Source organism: Sus scrofa, chromosome 3 (genome assembly GCF_054392235.1).
Source record: "Sus scrofa isolate SSC_HxYL_T2T_F1_AM1 chromosome 3, Sscrofa_HxYL_maternal_Yorkshire_Landrace_v2.0, whole genome shotgun sequence".
Lineage (NCBI taxonomy): Eukaryota > Metazoa > Chordata > Mammalia > Artiodactyla > Suidae > Sus > Sus scrofa.
This window is the reverse complement of record NC_139385.1, coordinates 132,541,445-132,558,398: the sequence shown is the minus strand read 5'-3', so window position 1 is coordinate 132,558,398 and position 16,954 is coordinate 132,541,445. Positions and strand designations below refer to the sequence as shown.

The 16,954-nt window shown below is 34.6% G+C and overlaps 1 protein-coding gene across 1 annotated transcript; it reads right to left on the bottom strand.

Moving 5' to 3' along the window:
• Window positions 1-334: 334 nt before the first annotated feature.
• On the bottom strand, window positions 335-8,809 carry RAD51AP2 (RAD51 associated protein 2). The gene is made up of 3 exons (XM_003354916.6): window positions 5,534-8,809; window positions 4,284-4,367; window positions 335-713 (listed from the first exon to the last, which is right to left on the bottom strand). The coding sequence occupies exons 1-3, from the start codon at window positions 8,754-8,756 to the stop codon at window positions 595-597; spliced, it is 3,426 nt and encodes a 1,141-aa protein (XP_003354964.5). The 5' UTR covers window positions 8,757-8,809; the 3' UTR covers window positions 335-594.
• Window positions 8,810-16,954: the final 8,145 nt, after the last annotated feature.

Genomic DNA, 16,954 nt, shown 5'->3' with positions numbered 1-16,954 from the left:
GTATTAACTGCATGATCATAATTCTGCCCTGGGGCCAAAGAAAGACTCTGAAGAGGGAAATAAAAACTTGAAACTGAATGGAGAAAAGGGTGAAAAAATTACTGCAAAGGAACGTGTCCCTATCCCAATCCTGATAAAGACCAAATGATCTTGAAAATCTTACCCACCCTCTTCGCACATCTCTTTTTTCACTTGAAAAATAGGAAGAGTGGATTAGAAGAGTGCGTTCATTGCCTTTCATGAGTCACAGATCCTTTTGAGAAACCTATATACACTATCAATGTTTTCCACAAAAGCTTTCTATACATATATCATGAAAAAGAATGTTGACATGTTTTATAAGATTATGAAAGGCTTTTAATGTGTATATTGTAACATGCTATGAAAACACTAATGAAATATTTTATAACATTTAAAGGTAATTAGATAATTGACACATACACACAAAACCTTCTCCATATTTTATAATATAGAAATACCAAAACTCCCAAGCTAGAAGAACACATTTATCCAAAGAAAGAAACAAAAGATTTAAAAATATAAAATATTTTGAAATATTAAAGTCCAATATCTTCTTTAAAGCTCTTGTAACATTTATTTCAGATAGGGATGGAGTTGTTTAAGCTTAGCTTTTCTTGACAAACCAATTCTGATTGGTCGACTGCATGTCTTAAGAGGTAGTACTCTTGAAATTCCATGTGAAAAATTACTACCTAAAAATATAAGACAGTAGAAGTACATAAGGGAGTAAAAATCACTTATAGTGTCTATGCTTAAAATTTTTTCACTAACTTCTAATCATGACACTAGCAACAACACTTATTACTGAGTCACTTATCTAAGTGCTTTGAATGCATTAGTTTACTTCATCCTATCTCCATATTTTAAATATGGAAAACTCAGCATACAAACACAGACACAAAAGTAACTTGCCCAACATAAAATAACAGCTGAATAAAATCAGCATTCCAATCAGGCGCTCTAACTTAATATAAACAACAAAAATATATATATAGTTGATGTAAAAACCATGTTATTTTTTTTCTATTAGAAGTGACTAGGCTATATTGTTAATAAATACATTTGGCTTCTAATAGAGATTATTATCAATAATAAAGCACAAATGTATTTCATCTGTTATGCATTGATGGAGAGATCTAATTTAGAAGTTTTTATTTAATATCACACTAGCATTTTCTAAAAAGTTTCAATGTTTTATGGAGGTATATATGTTACTAAATCAGTTAACCAAACAGGCAGAATCAACTGCTCATGGTAATGAAATATAAAAATACCTATAACTTTGAGTAGTTAAAAATAAATAAATAAACTGTAGCGTATGTATGTAAAGCTGGAAATGTATCAAGCTATAACGAATTAGTATGACATAACATAGCAGCATATTATATTTAAAACAGTGTAATCAACCCAACACTAAATACAAGGTAAAAAGCATGATTTCTACTAGGCTGAATCAAATAGGATCTGTGTGTGTATATATGTAAACAATAATGAAATAAAATACAAAATTTAGCTGTATGTATATAGGGAGAAAACAACACAAAATTAGCTATATATCAGTTTATGATACTTTATTCACATTAAAATTATAAAGTTAATTATAAAAACAAGAGGAAAATGTATTTCTAGATTTGTTTCATTTTTTGAACAAAAAGGGATGATCTAACTAAAATAAAATTGTTGGATGTCTGATACACTAGATTTGGTTATAAATTAGATAATTTCAGAAGTTTATGCTAAGAATACTTCTTTATTATGAAATTACTATTTCAGAACAAAGCCATGATTAGCCTTTTTGATTAGTTTTTCAAAATATATCTTCCCTCTTTCATATTCTAATACAACAGATACTTCTGGTAATTTTGCAATGGATAGGAAATCACTGAACCAATTTGTATCAACAGCCGGTCTTTTACAAAGCACATGACTTTACACAGTCATTGAACTGTGGTTATAAAGATATGCTTCTTTGTCTTCTTGGATTTCCTACCTTTTATTAAATAAATTATTATACCTTTTGTTATTGCTACACACTGGATTAATTTACTGCATTGCATTGTTTAACAATTCTAAACATTCAGCATAATGTCAGATATTGTTCATTTAAAAATCAATGTAAAAGAAAAAAGTCATGAAGTTTATTAGTGGTCTTTTAGAAATAATTCTAACTCAACTGTTTTCTAAATCCTTGCAACTCAAAGTTCCATCTCAATTCAGACTTGGAACTCAAAGACCAGCAGCATCTCCATTTTCTAGGAGCTTGACAGGAATGCAGAATCTTAGGGCTTACTGCACAACAAAATCAGGATTATTTTAACAAGACTCCCAAATGATCCATATGTCAAATGAAAATAAAAATGCACAACATGAGAGCTGTGAGTTTCAGTTTTATCTGGGGACTTACTGAAAACCACAGCCTGGAATACGCCTCTCAGGTAGCTCTGAGGCACTGCTCTGAAGAGGTAAGGGAGGAGGTCAGCATATGTGTGATTTTGGAGAAAGGGTACAGGCAATTAAACACATAACTCAGTAGAAGAATACTGATTATCATGAGGAACAGATATCTTAGTTAATAATTTTAGTGCTTTTCAAAGCATGATAAGACGCAATAAATTGGGTTCATACAATTTTCTCGTGAAAATATCTAGCTATGTGAAGCCCTATCGCACTAGTTTTTCCAGAGCACAGAATGCTTTATTCCTGATCTCTGCCCCAAACTCCTTTCAGGGTGTGTTAAAGGTCAGCAAGTACAGTAGCTAATGACTCAATCCTTATAGAGCCAGATAACTAGAGATATTCCTTGGCTGACATAAAGTTAGAAAAGTATTGGTGCTAAAAGTTATATAAAGCACTGGCGCATTGGGTGGCTGGCGTATAACACACTCAAAATAATTTCAAACTACATACAAACCTTCCCCACACCAGAGAGAGGAGAGAGAGACAAAGGTAGATAGGATGCACTGGAGAGAGTAGCAGTTAGAAACTTTAGTTGGAGGCCTCAGGATGTTGGGTGGGTAGGTATCAAACAGTTAGTTAGTTATCCCCATTTCCCAGGATCTCCCAAGTTTTCCCTTACGCTGTGGATTTTAAGCCTCAAGAAGATCATTCCATTTTATGCACCCTGAAAGTAGATTCAAGACAACTATCCTAACATGATATTAAATAAGTCTGGCTGACTTCATACATTATTTTTCATATTTCATGACAGGAAGCACTTTCCCTTGTGAAGGCACAATACATATTTCTACCAACATTTCTTTTCCAATTTGGGCAGATACTTTAATCTACCTCAATATCACAATTATTATCGTGATGACGATATGGGTTTGTGGTCTCTAATCTTCCTATATTCTATCACAAAATATGTTCCTAAACCCAATTTCTTCCTTTCTTGTCCAGGAAGAAATAACCCCTAACCTTCTCAGGCCAGTTCCACCACCTTGCTTTTAATCACCTTGAATATTGTTCCCTCAATGATTTCCTTTATTCAGGGGAGAAGAAGTTACTCAGGAGCTTTTAATCTTCTAAGAATTTGGATTACTTTTAAGAGTATTTCATTATAAGCTAAGAAAACAGGAAATTACACAGTTCTAAAGTGATTGAATAAAAGTACCAGGGACAGCATTTTACTGATAAGAAGCCAGGAGAAATGCTTTGAGAAATGACGCATCACTGAAGATATTTTGGTAAATACATTTCACCTACATCATTATTTTCTAGATCTAGTCTTCATTCTTTAGTTTGATTTTTTATAGTAATCAAAAATTTAAATGCCATAGCTTTAAATCATGTTAATATATTTAAAGATGCTAGTTTCTTTCAAAATTACTATATAAAATATCCATATAAAGGGCCACATAATATTTAAAGGATAGAAAACAATGATAATAAATTTATAATTCTAAGTAACATCTCATCAATGTAAATCCAACTTAAATGCCTTTTTTGTTTTTGCTAAAACAAAATTGTTACATACATTGATGTGCATATTTGATATATTTAATATATCATATAATTATTGCAATGCATCATTGCAAATATTAAAAGAGTTTTATAGAGTAAATTTCCTAATAACATTCTAAATATTTTAATTTCTAACCAGTTTTTAACTATTGGAATTTGCATTAATAAATTTTTACTGTTTACAAAAGTATTAAATTTTTCTATTTACTTTTAACAAAAGCATATTTTCCTCATGCTAAAAATGTAAGAATGCATTAATCATTTGAGAAAGCATTATAGAAAATAACCAAAAATCTTACCTCCCTTCAGTGAATAATTAAATTTTTCTTCCTTAAATTCATCCGAGAAAAAAGCTGGTCTCTTAGGTGAAGGTTTTTCACAATCTAAAAATAAAGATCAACATACAAATGACCAACAACATATGAAAAGATGCTCAATATTGTTAATTATTAGAGAAATGAAAATCAAAAATACAATGAAGTACTATCTCATTCCAGTCAGAATGGCCATCATTAATGTCTACAAATAACAAACACTGGAGACAGTATGAATAAAAACGTTTACACTGTTGTTGGGATGTAAATTGGTGCAGCCACAATGGAAAACAGTATGAAGATTTCCTTAAAAACAAAACAAAACAAAAAAACCCAAGAGCTACCATATGATCCTGCAATCCTGCAAACCAAGAGTTACCATATGATCCTGCAGTTGGAGTCTGATTGAAACTCCAATTCAAAAAGATACACGCACCCCAATGTTCACTGCAGCACTATTTACAATAGACAAGAAAACAGCCTAAATGTCCACCAACAGACGAGTGGATGAAGAGGTGGTACATATACATAATGGAAAACTACTCAGCCATAAAAAAGAATGAAATAATTCCATTTGCAGTATATTTACATGTGGAATCTAAAATACGACACAAAGGAACTTAACTATGAAACAGAAACAGACTCACAGACATACAGAACAGACTTGTGGTTGCCAAGGAGGGGTAGTGGGTAGGAATGAATTGTGAGTTTGGGATTAGAAGATGCAGACTCTTAAATATTGAATGGATACACAACAAGGTCCTACTCTATAGCATAGGGAACTATATTCAATATCCTGTGATAAACCATAATGGAAAAGAATATGAAAAAGAATATATCACTTTGCTGTACAGAAGAAACTAACATTGTAAATCAACTATACTTCAATAAAATAAGTTTTAAAATGTCATTTGTTACAGTAAAAAATGTGTACATAAAACATTAATCTATAAACAAATCACTTTATCAGAAATAATTTTCCTCCCATTGGCTCCTAATATTTAGATAAATAAAGCAGGACAATTCCCCAAATCTTCTTTAAAAATTTCATCACTTGTTCCCTCAACTTCAGTATGTTATTTAGTGTTTGAACAACACTTCATAGAAAAATATGCATCAATAAACACTGCCTTACACTTTATCTTTTTTTGCCAATATTATATATGTGGCCTACACAGAAAAAAAGCACCATTTTTTAAAGTCTCAGAAGGAACAATTAAAAACTATTTTCATACCTTCCTCAGAAGTAGAATAGAGTAATTCTTCCTCTGATGTTCTTAGAGAGCAATTTTCACTACGAACTTCATGTTCTCCATTTTTGGATACTGTTTTCCATTTAAATAAACTTTGGTGTTTCTTATGCATATTGGGACCCATTTTCAAACCCTTTCTTATCTTCATTGTTACCTCCTCAACATCACTATTTTCTCCAAAGTAATTTTCTTGCCCATTGTTGGTTTCCACAGTGGTTAGAATTTCATTTTCCTTACTAATTTCATGAAACATACGAAGTTCTTCAAGTACTAAATCAAATTTACTCTTCATCTCAAAATCGTTTACTATTGTCACAGAGGCTGTGGATAAACACTTGGCAGTTAAGTCCTGAAAACATTCATTGTTCCCTACACTTGAATGAGTTTCGAATTGACGATTAACACATTCTGAGGAGTCATTCTCTGGATGAAAATGCTTTGAATTAGCTAACTCACTTTCTTGCAAAATACTCTCATATTCATTTCTGTCAGCTACATTATTTTGATTAGCATACTTAGTTTCTTCCATATCTACTTTCTTCCTCGTTAATAAAACCGGTTGCATAGAAACCATGTCCTCCATTGAATAAAAAATATTTTTCTCTTCCTTTTTTATCTTAATATCTTCATAAACTTGGCAACCATTTATTAAACTTTGTGCTGTGACTTTTACTTCCTCCTTCAAAATTAAGTCATGTTTTCTGTCTTCAATTTCACTTAGCAAGTTTCCAAAATTTAGCACCTGAGTTATAGTCCTGGGAGTGATTTGTTCACTATGCTTTTTGCTATAGCTTGCTGGTATAGCCTGTTGCCTAATATTGAAGAAATCCTCAAATATGTATTTAAAATTAAATCTACTGATCTGATTACGCTTTTTTTCCCCTCCAGCATATAAATCTTGGTTCTGTATGTTTATTTCATAATTTTTTTTATTAATATATTTCTGGTCATTCTGTATAAATCGAAGACCAGACTTAACATATGTTTTAACAACTTTAGGACTACAGTGAACCCAATTTTCCACATTCGTGAGTTGTTTAAGACAATTCTTATTCTTGTAACTAGTTTCTTTTGTTAAAAAAAATTCATTGATGTCATCAAAGTCCATAAAAAGAGGAATTTTTTCATATGTTTCAAAAATTGGAAAATGTATGTTTTTAGTTGTCATACTAAAGGAACTGGTAAGTTTTTTCTTAGACTCTTCAAAAATGTGTTCAGATTTAAACAGCCTTCTTTTCTCTAACATAGGTTTCATATTATCTTCTAATAGTCTTGAAAAAGTTAAAATTCTAGCTAGATATATAATATGGTTTTCCACTGTAACATTTTTTGGATAATTCAAATACATTATCCATTTGAAAATGCATCCCTCTTCTAATTTAGAACCGTTTTCATTTATTGTTAAAGAGTCCAAGTTATTGAGCAAAGAAGGTATGTTGGTTTTCCATATAATACTGAGAGGATCTGAAACACTGGTTTGTAAATATATGCTTAAAATATCATTCCTTCTATTGACATTCTCATTCCCAGTTATTCGATTTTGAACATCAGTTTGCTTTTTATACTTCAAAATTTCATACCAGATTAAAATACTACTATCTCTTTGATTTCCTGAAATACTTTTATGTAAATAAAAAACTTCTGCAATGAAACTTTCAAAAATATTGCTTAAATAAAAGTCTTTTTGTGTAATGTAACATTTCAACTGTAGCATATTACCATTTTCTTCTTTACCTTTTAACCAAAAAAAATTTATTAAAACTTTTTGACTACCCAGTGTTCCTATTATGAGAGGTTCTGATTGTTCTTCATATGTTGTCATGGCTTTTGTATTGTAATAATCTTCTCTGCTTAAAAGATCTATTTCTAATAATTCTTGCAAATTCAGTATTTCTCTAGTTTTTTTCACATTTGTGCATTTAGTTTTGTAATTATCCATAACCCAACAAATTTCCCTATTTTTTCTTAAAATATGTCTAATATTATAGTCCCATCTTTGCGAGTTTTCCAATCTGGGAAATATGTAACGGTCCAAGCACAACTCTGCTTCTTCCCAATTTGCGTTTTCTAGTTTTATACTGAAATTCTTTGCAGAGTCTCTTACATCAAACTTGATACTACTGTGGTTATAATAGTGTAAACTGATCAAGCCTTTTTTTCTTATGCAAACACTTTGATTACTGCGTGACTGGTGGTTACTTTCATAACATTCAGAAAAAACATTTTCTGCATCCATAGTTTTTTTGTCATCCTCTAAGTTTTGCTTCTTAACATCAGGTCTATTTTGAGACCAGTAAATGTTTGTGAAATCGCTAACATATGCCTCATTTTTGTCATTTTTCTTTGCTAGTTCCTTTAAATAGACAGAGGACATTTTGCTATTTAAATCAGTTGGAAACTCAGGAAGACTCATTGTGCTGCTATCTCTAAAATAACTGGTTTTGGCAATTTCTATGCTGGGCTGGTTTTGAGATTTTGATATTTTTAGTGTGGATGCTGAAACGCTAATTTCTTTTCTCTTCGATGGCATAACACTGTCAGCTTTACATCTGTTCTTAATATTATGAAATGTTGAGTTGGTTTCCTTGTAAAAAGTAACATCTAAAAATGGATTTGCTGTCTGTTGTGTGTAATTATTGTCTTTCTGACTACTGTCTCTCCCTTGGACTAAATATTGTTTTCCATCGTCGTTTTTAATCCCATGAATATCATATACAGAGGTGTTGGGCAGCCGACCAGCCTCCGCTTCAGATCTATCACTGCAATAAACACTGAAGACCTCTCTGAAATACAGTCCTGGTTCACAAGACCTTCTGGAAGACCTCAAACCAGAATCAAGATTTTGTGTAGGGAGAGACGGCAAACAACTACTCATCTCAAATTGGCTATTTTGGCACCCCAGATTACATATCTGTTTCTCACTGACGGATTTCTCCACACACGAGTCAGGGGAGTTATCAAAAGGCTCTTTAGCAGAAACCAGGAGCGCCTTGAAGGGTCTGGGCGACGGCTCCCAGACTTTTTCCGCCTCAGACAAGCGAGGCACCAACGGCAGCCTCCACCTCGCCTCAGAAATGCAACTCGGTTCCTCAAGACGCAACCGCTTATTACTGGGTGGTTGGGAATCAGGGTCGTCAGGAGGCAGTAAAAGGGAGGCAGGCTCCCTGAGCCCGGCAACTCTCGGCGCGCGACGTGGGAACGACATGACAGCAAACTGACGGAACCTGTCTGAGGCTTCTGCCTGGCGTCAGTGTCTTAGCGGGCGAGGCGGAGCCACCCCACCCTCTAGAGCCCGCCTCGGCCACGCCCCTGACACGCCCCTTGAGGCCTAGTCTTAGGTCAGCCTCAGGGCTAGCCCGCCCCGACCACGCCCCAGCCACACCCCACTGCCCAGGTCTAGGCCCCGCCCCCATCCACCGGGATCCCCAGAGCGTCGTGAGGTCTCTACCTCAAAGCACCGAGCGTCTGGAGCCGTTACATTGTCTATTTTTAGCGCTCCTTGCTGCTGTTGCAACTGTAGCTGGTCTAAACTTTTTCTTCCCTCTGGTAGAATTCAAGAGAAAAGTCCGAATCTGTTTGTATTTTAAAATTCGTGAACGGAAACAGCTTTATCTTTTAAATTCTAAAATTTTATGTTTTCCTCAGAAGAGACTTCTCCACAGCTTCTCTCGAACGCTTCCTCCAGTAAAACCGTGTAGTTCCTTAAATACCAGACCACATCTGTGTCTGGAAAAACTTTTTAAAATGCTTTTAATCATCCCAGTGACATTTAAAATCATATTTCCACTTCACTCATGAAGTGCGTTTTGGGAGAAGGCACTGGTACTTAATCTAAACATTTTAGGAAAAGTGTGGAAATTATTATTCAGATAATTATTAATCTTCACTTTAAGACTGTAAAAAAAAAGTTTTCATATGCGCTGTGGGGGTTTCTTCCCCAGTATTATAAATACAATTACCTAAAAAGAAAAAAATTATATGTTTCAGCTATTCTATTTATTGTAAGCATAAATAATCATAAAGTTCTGACTCACACATAATCTTGTAAATGTTATTTTCTTTTTCCCCTGCTTTGAGAATAATTTATTTTTTCAGTCAATTCTGAATTTTGTGACTGTCATAATAATTCCAAAGAAAATTTTTCAATGTTTATTATTACTATTATATACATGTTTGTTAAGAAACGTGTAATTGCTGCTCAGCAATCAAAAACTTCAATCCCCTTGATGACTGTTTTAAATTTGATAAGTTTCATGTTCCCTGGTTTAAAAATATATATATATAAGAACTACAATAATGTGTAACAGGAATCCTAATTTCAGAACCCATAGGAGTGTAAGTGGCAAGATATGACTGGCACTCTACTTTAGGCAATAAGCTGTTCATCAGCCTCCTGTCTTATAAATACACTTAGGCATACTGTGCTTCCAATTCTAGGTATTTTTTATTACTTTAACTTGTGAATTCCTCCAGAGAAATGTTTACTTAAAGTTGTAGAAAGCCTTCCAGTACAATTAATTTATTAACGACTATAAAGAAGGATGTGGCAGTGGTTCAAAGTGCTGCTTCTGTATATCTTAAGTGCCATTGCTTTTTTATCCCAGCCCTTCTAAAATTCTACATTCCATTCCAATGCACTCTATTCTATACTTTCATCAGCCCATACACGGACTTGCATAGCCAAGGTGGATATAATTGGTACATTAACGTGATGTTAGAAATAAGCTTTCTATCTGCATAGTAAATGTAATGGCTTTGTGATTCTAGATTGATTTGTAACTTGGTGTTTGTCTCTTCATCTTGCTAATTTTCCCAAGAACACCCCTTTTTTTTTTTTTTTTTTTTTTTTTTTTTTTTTTTTTTTTTTTTTTGCTGTGCCTGTGGCATGTGGAAGCTCTGGGCCAGGGATCCAAGCTGCAGCAGTAACAACTCTTGGATCCTTAACCTGCTGAGCCACCAGAGAACTCCAGGATACACTTTTTTAGATCTCTGTCATACCATTATTTTAAAACTATGCATTGTTTAAGGACTAGAGCTGAAACAAAACTCAGAAGTTTTCAATTTAACTTAGTTGTTTGAGAACTATGTCTGCGATGCTGTTAAGTATACAGAAATGTATAAAGTTTTTTCCCCCTATTCTGAAACACTTAAAGCAATGAAGACAGAAAATAGAAATCTTTTCCTGAACTTATTTAAACATTACATTAATGACTATGGTCATTTCAATCAACACCTGCTGAAACTACTAATGTGTGTTTTTCCCTTTATCTTTTAAATGCTACCTTGAAAATAGTTATGAGATGAAAAAAAAAGTATCTTCAATTCATCTTAATCAAAACATAAATGAGATTGTTAAAATCTTACCTATGCTTCAAAGCCCTTTTCAAATGTCACATTTTTCTTTATCACTATATCTGTCCTTCCTTTGAAAACTCCTCCCTCCTTTAATAATGGTAAACTGAGCTTTAAGGCCAATACCTGGCATTCCTTTCAGCTCGGTGCCCTATTACAGATCAGCTCTGAAGGAACGATAGAATGAGTGAGTTCAGGAGATAAACCCTGTCCATATTGAAAATATGACACAAGCTCCTGTAAGAATTAAGTGAGAAATTCACTCAGTACCACAGGATGCTTAAATCCAATATCCTTAGCATAGTATGGCAGATCTTCACAACCAAATGCTACCTTAATTTTTTGGCTTCATCTTTTTTTTAATTTGCCCTGTGCTGCCTGCACCAGACAGTTATTTTCTTGTTTTTCCTTGATGTCCTCAATGTCCTTCTCTTTCTCCATCTGATACATTCTTATTCAGCCTAAAATGGTCCTATCCAATATTTACTTCCACTGTGAAAGCTTCTTATCTTGTCCCTGCTCTATCCAAACTCCAGGCAAAATTACTTGTATCCTCACCTGTGTTCCTATAGAACTTTATTTTCAACTGTAGTATAACACAAAATACCTTTTCTGGAGGGGGCAGGGGGCATTCTTGTGGCATGGAGAAGTTCCCAGGCCAGGGATCAAACCCACACCATAGTGCTGAAAACCTGAAAACCGGATCCTTAAGCTGCTGAGCCATACAGGAACTCCTTAAAATCTCTTATTATATTGAGTTGTTTATATCCCCTCTACTAGACCCTGTGTTAATCAGGGTAGAGGTCTAGTCATTTTTTTCCATCACCAGTGCCTCATACTAAGTACTTCAGATAATGAGAAAATAAGGAATATTACTGTTACTATACCTCTACCAATTCAAATGGATTTAATGATGCCTTGAGAGTATTTTAAGCTTGCTTTGGTTTTGGTTTTATGTGTTAAAATGGGGATCTGCTTGAGATGTTACACCACAAAGCCAAAAAGTGACCTAAAATATTACCAGTTTTAACATCATTTAAGTTTCATGGTAAGACCAGATATTTGACACAGCAGTTTTTCTCTTCTGTCTTCTTTTAAATTATAGTTGACTTATGATGTTCTGTCAATTTCTGCTGTACAGCAAGTGACACAGTCACACATATATACACACTCTTCTCACATTATCTTCCATCATATTCTATCACAAGTGATTGGATATAGTTCCCTGTGCTATACAGCAGGACCTCATTGCTTATCCATTCTAAATGTAATAATTTGCATCTATTAACTCCAAATTCCCAGTCCATCCTATTCTCTCCCCATCCCCCTTGGCAACCACAAGTCTGCTCTCCATGTCTGTGAAATAGTTTCTATTCTGTAGATAGGTTCATCTGTGTAATATTTTAGATTCCAAAAATAAATGATATCATGTAGTATTTCTCTTTCTCTTCCTTACTTACTTCACTTAGTATGATAATCTCTAGTTCTATTCATGTTGCTGCAAATGGCATTATTTTGTTCTTTTTTATGGCTGAGTAGTATTCCATTGTGCATATGTGCCACATCTTCCTAATCTATTCATCTGTCATGGGCATTTAGCTTGTTTCCATATCTTTTATGTCTTTTAATACATCATGTAAGTGATGAATAAACACACTAAACCTAAAACTTCATTTCAGACTGATAAGATAATCATATATATATTAAATACTTAATAAGAACAACTAACAAAAACATTTAAACCAAATATAGGATTAGAGAGGAAAATACCACTTAATAAAAAAATATTTAAAATAAGCACAGCTATAAATAACCATACTTTAGCACTTTAACAAATACCACTTTTTATCAAGTTCCTAATAAGCTCTAATTGGGAAATTATTTCAGAAATCCATGATGCTCTGTATACCCACAAGTTAAATTAACCTTTCAGCAGAGCAATAACAGTAACTTATAAATATCATCTTAAATGAGACAACGTATATCTGAATACTTTAAGCTGTAAATCACCTCCTTGTTGTCAATTTTCATTAATATCATTATCTACCCAGTCTCCTAAACTACAAAGTTGTAATATTATTCTTAACTTTTTCTCTTTTTTACTGTCTTTCTCCATCATCCAACCCCTTATGTAGACATTCATCAGATCTTGTTGATTTTACATCAAATATGACCCTGGCACTAACCCACAATTCTTTATCCATAATATTTCAGCTTTATTTCAGGCCTTATCAACTCTTGCTGAGGATATTGTGATAATATTATAACGAACTATTCTTTTTTTACTAGTCTCCCCTCAACTTCTACCCAACATCACTATAAGACATTTCTTAAAATATTAATCACTGTTCTTTTTTCTTTCTTTCTTTCTTTTTTTTTTTTTTTTTTTTTTGTCTTTTGTCCTTTTAGGGCTGCACCTTTGGCATATGGAGGTTCCCAGGCTAGGGGTCTAATCGGAGCTGTTGCCACCAGCCTACACCACATCCATAGCAACTCAGGATCTGAGCCGCATCTGTGACTACACCACAGCTCACAGCAATGCCAGATCCTTAACCCACTGAGCAAGGCCAGGAATTGAACCCACAACCTCATGGTTCCGAGTCTGATTCATTTCTGCTGTGCCATGACAGGAACTCCCCACTGTTACTTCTTGATTTAAGAACTTCTTTTGAAAGTTGAAACTTTTTGAAACTTCTTTTGAAACATTCTGAAAGTTCTTTGATACTTACAGAATAAAACACAAACTCTTTAATTTGGCATGCATATTTCCTCATAGTTCTGCAAACTGTTTTTTTAGCTTCTGCATCTACTTCCACAATACAATTTGCTTTCCTGAAGCACTAAACTTCTCACCATTCCTTATGTATATACATAAGGCCCTTTCATGAGTCCAAAGTGTGGGCAAATGCTGGTTCATTTGTCTAAAGCATAGTGTCAGGGCTTACTTAAAATTTTCTAAAGTCATTCCAAAGTTTATAGCCATGTTGTATGTTTAGATACCCACAGTTTTATATGCTCCCCGTTCTTTTTTGTTCTAAATATCACTTCATTAGTGTATTATTATATTTTTTTGCATGTTCAGCTATTCAAAAATAATCTTTTTCCTGAGTTCTCAGTGTTGGAAAACCATATGGGAATGTTAAACTATTTAAAACATCCATTTGATGTTCCAATAACTTTCAGCATCAATTAAAAGATTTTTTACTGCTGAAATAAGAGTCCATATTATTCTGGAATTCATGCAACTGTAAATAGCACCTCTTTTTAAAAATATTGTGATTCTTTTCAATTAACCTTCCACAAGCATCTTTTCAAGATTTTTAAATGGCAAAATGTCTATCATTTTTTCATCATGCAAACTTATAATTACTTAGATTGTTTTCTCTTTTTGTCTTTTTGACTTTTCTAGGGCCACTCCTGCAGAATATGGAGGTTCCCAGGCTAGGGGGTCTAATCAGAGCTGTAGCACACAGCAACGCCAGATCGGAGCTGCATCTGGCTCACAGCAATGCCGGATCCCCAACCCACTAAGCAAGGCCAGGGATCAAACCTGCAACCTCATGGTTCCTAGTTGGATTCGTTAACCACAGAGCCACAATGGGAACTCCTGCTTTTTTCTGCTAAGTTAGTCACTTTGGTTGATTGCAAAATGTTTAGCTGGACATTGCAACTTCATAGAATTATAATTTACTTCAATTTTTTAAGGAATTACATACATTTACATTAAATACAAAATACTTTTAACATAAAAACTATGCTGAACATAATTTTTTATCCTGAAGACAATATAGAATAATATTTTGGTGAGTAGGCTCAGAAGTCAAATTATCTATGCTTGGATCTAGGATTCACTTCTTCCTAGTGGTGTAATGTAAGCAAGTTACTTAAACTTTCTGAAATTCACATTTCGGTAACTATTTAAAAACAGAACATATCACATAGGCTGTTGTGTGAGTTAAGTGAAATGCATCATGTAAAGCATTTAGAAGAGAGTCAGGCATGTAAGATATTCATTAAAAAATTCTTTTTTTTTTTTGGCTTTTGTCCTTTTAGGGCCACACCCTCATCATGTGGAAGTTCCCAGGCTAGGGGTCTAATCGGAGCTATAGCTGCCAGCCAGAGCCACATCAACGCAAGATCTGGGCGTCTGCAACCTGCACCACAGCGCACAGCAACGCTGGATCCTTAACCCACTAAGCGAGGCCAGGGATCGAACCCGCAATCTCACAGTTCCTCGTCGGATTCGTTTCCACTGTGCTACGACAGGAACTCCAAAAATTTCTTAAATTATGATAGTTATTATTAATATTAAACTAGTTATGTGCTGGATAGGCTCCTACAGTTTGATGAACTCAATCTCAGCATCTCTTCCCAACCACGCATTTCAGTAATTTTCAGTGGGTAGCTTGGTGTGGGCCATGATGGAAGTATGTATATTTAAATCACTAAAATCAGCAGACACTGCAAATCAGGGCTCCCCTCGCCCCTTTCTAGAAAGCTAGCTGTTAAACAGTTACCAGCATAGTACTGAACCAAACTGTATCTTATAGATACATGTACTTCGGATACATTACTATGTAAATCAATTCTCACTACAGAATTGTAGGTGTAGCAAGCCAGAGAGTTGTTTTGTTTTTTTCTTTATGAAATTTTTTTTTTTTTTTTTTTTTTGTCTTTTTGCCTTTTCTTGGGCCACTCCCACGGCATATGGAGGTTCCCAGGCTAGGGGTCTAATCGGATCCATAGCCACCAGCCTACACCAGAGCCACAGCAATGCGGGATCTGAGCCACATCTGCAGCCTACACCACAGCTCATGGCAACACCAGATCGTTAACCCACTGAGCAAGGGCAGGGACCGAACCTGCAACCTCATGGTTCCTAGTCAGATTCGTTAACCACTGCGCCACGATGGGAACTCCCCAGAGAGTTTTTAATATGTTGTTTGGCTAAGGTCAAAGACAGACAATTCCACAGATCCTAATATTGGTACCAGGATATACTGTAAAACTTGATTTAAAAAACAAGATGAAATTATGTTAGTTTTAACCTCATTTGATAAGTTTTATGACTGAAGAATCCTAAATTTGCCACGTACAAAAAAGTAACTACTTCAATATTTTTAGTTTGCTTATAGTTCTATGATTTCAGAATGGCAATATGTGCAGTTCAGAGGAAAATAATGGATCAAAAGTATGCTTCTTTTACCATTATCTAGGGTAATGGTAATGATAGTAAGCAGTGTAGTCACTGCACACTATCAGTCCATCACAATTAACAACTAAATAATGACAGGATTTTCAAAGGACTTTAAGTGGATGCTCTCAACGGATGATTTGATTTAATTATCTTTTGATTTGCTGGATATCCACTATGTCCAAGGAACTATACCTCATACTGAAATAAATACTATGACATATAGTAACCCGGTCTCTAAAGAATGCATTCTAGCCAGAAATATGCATATTAAAGGATAATTAACAATATTTGGGGAGTTCCCATCATGGCTCAGTGAAGACAAATCTGACTAGTATCCATGAGGATGCAGGTTCAATCCCTGGCCCTGCTCAGTGGGTTAAGGACCAGCGTTACCATGAGCTGTGGTGTAGGTTGCAAATGCGGCTCGGGAACCTGAGTTGCCGCAGCTGTGGTGTAGGCCAGCGGCTACAGCTCCAATTCGACCCCTAGCCTGGGAACCTCCATATGCCACGGGTGTGGCCCTAAAATATATATATATATATATATATATGTTTATATATATACACATATTTGACCCATTAGATAACCTAGTTAATCAAGTTATTCACGACTTTGTCCTAGCCCTAGTCCAGCCAATTCATTCCCCTCTGCTATGCCTCTCACACTCTGCCACACAAAACTGCTTACTATTCTCCAAACACTCATATTTTCCTATTGTTGTTCAGTTCCTAAGACATTTATTGAGTATTCATTATGTACAAGGCACTATGTTTGATATTAGGTATTCAAAACTAGGACTTTTTTTTTCAAGGAACTTACAATATAGTAGAGGAAACAGACATGCAGAGTTACCA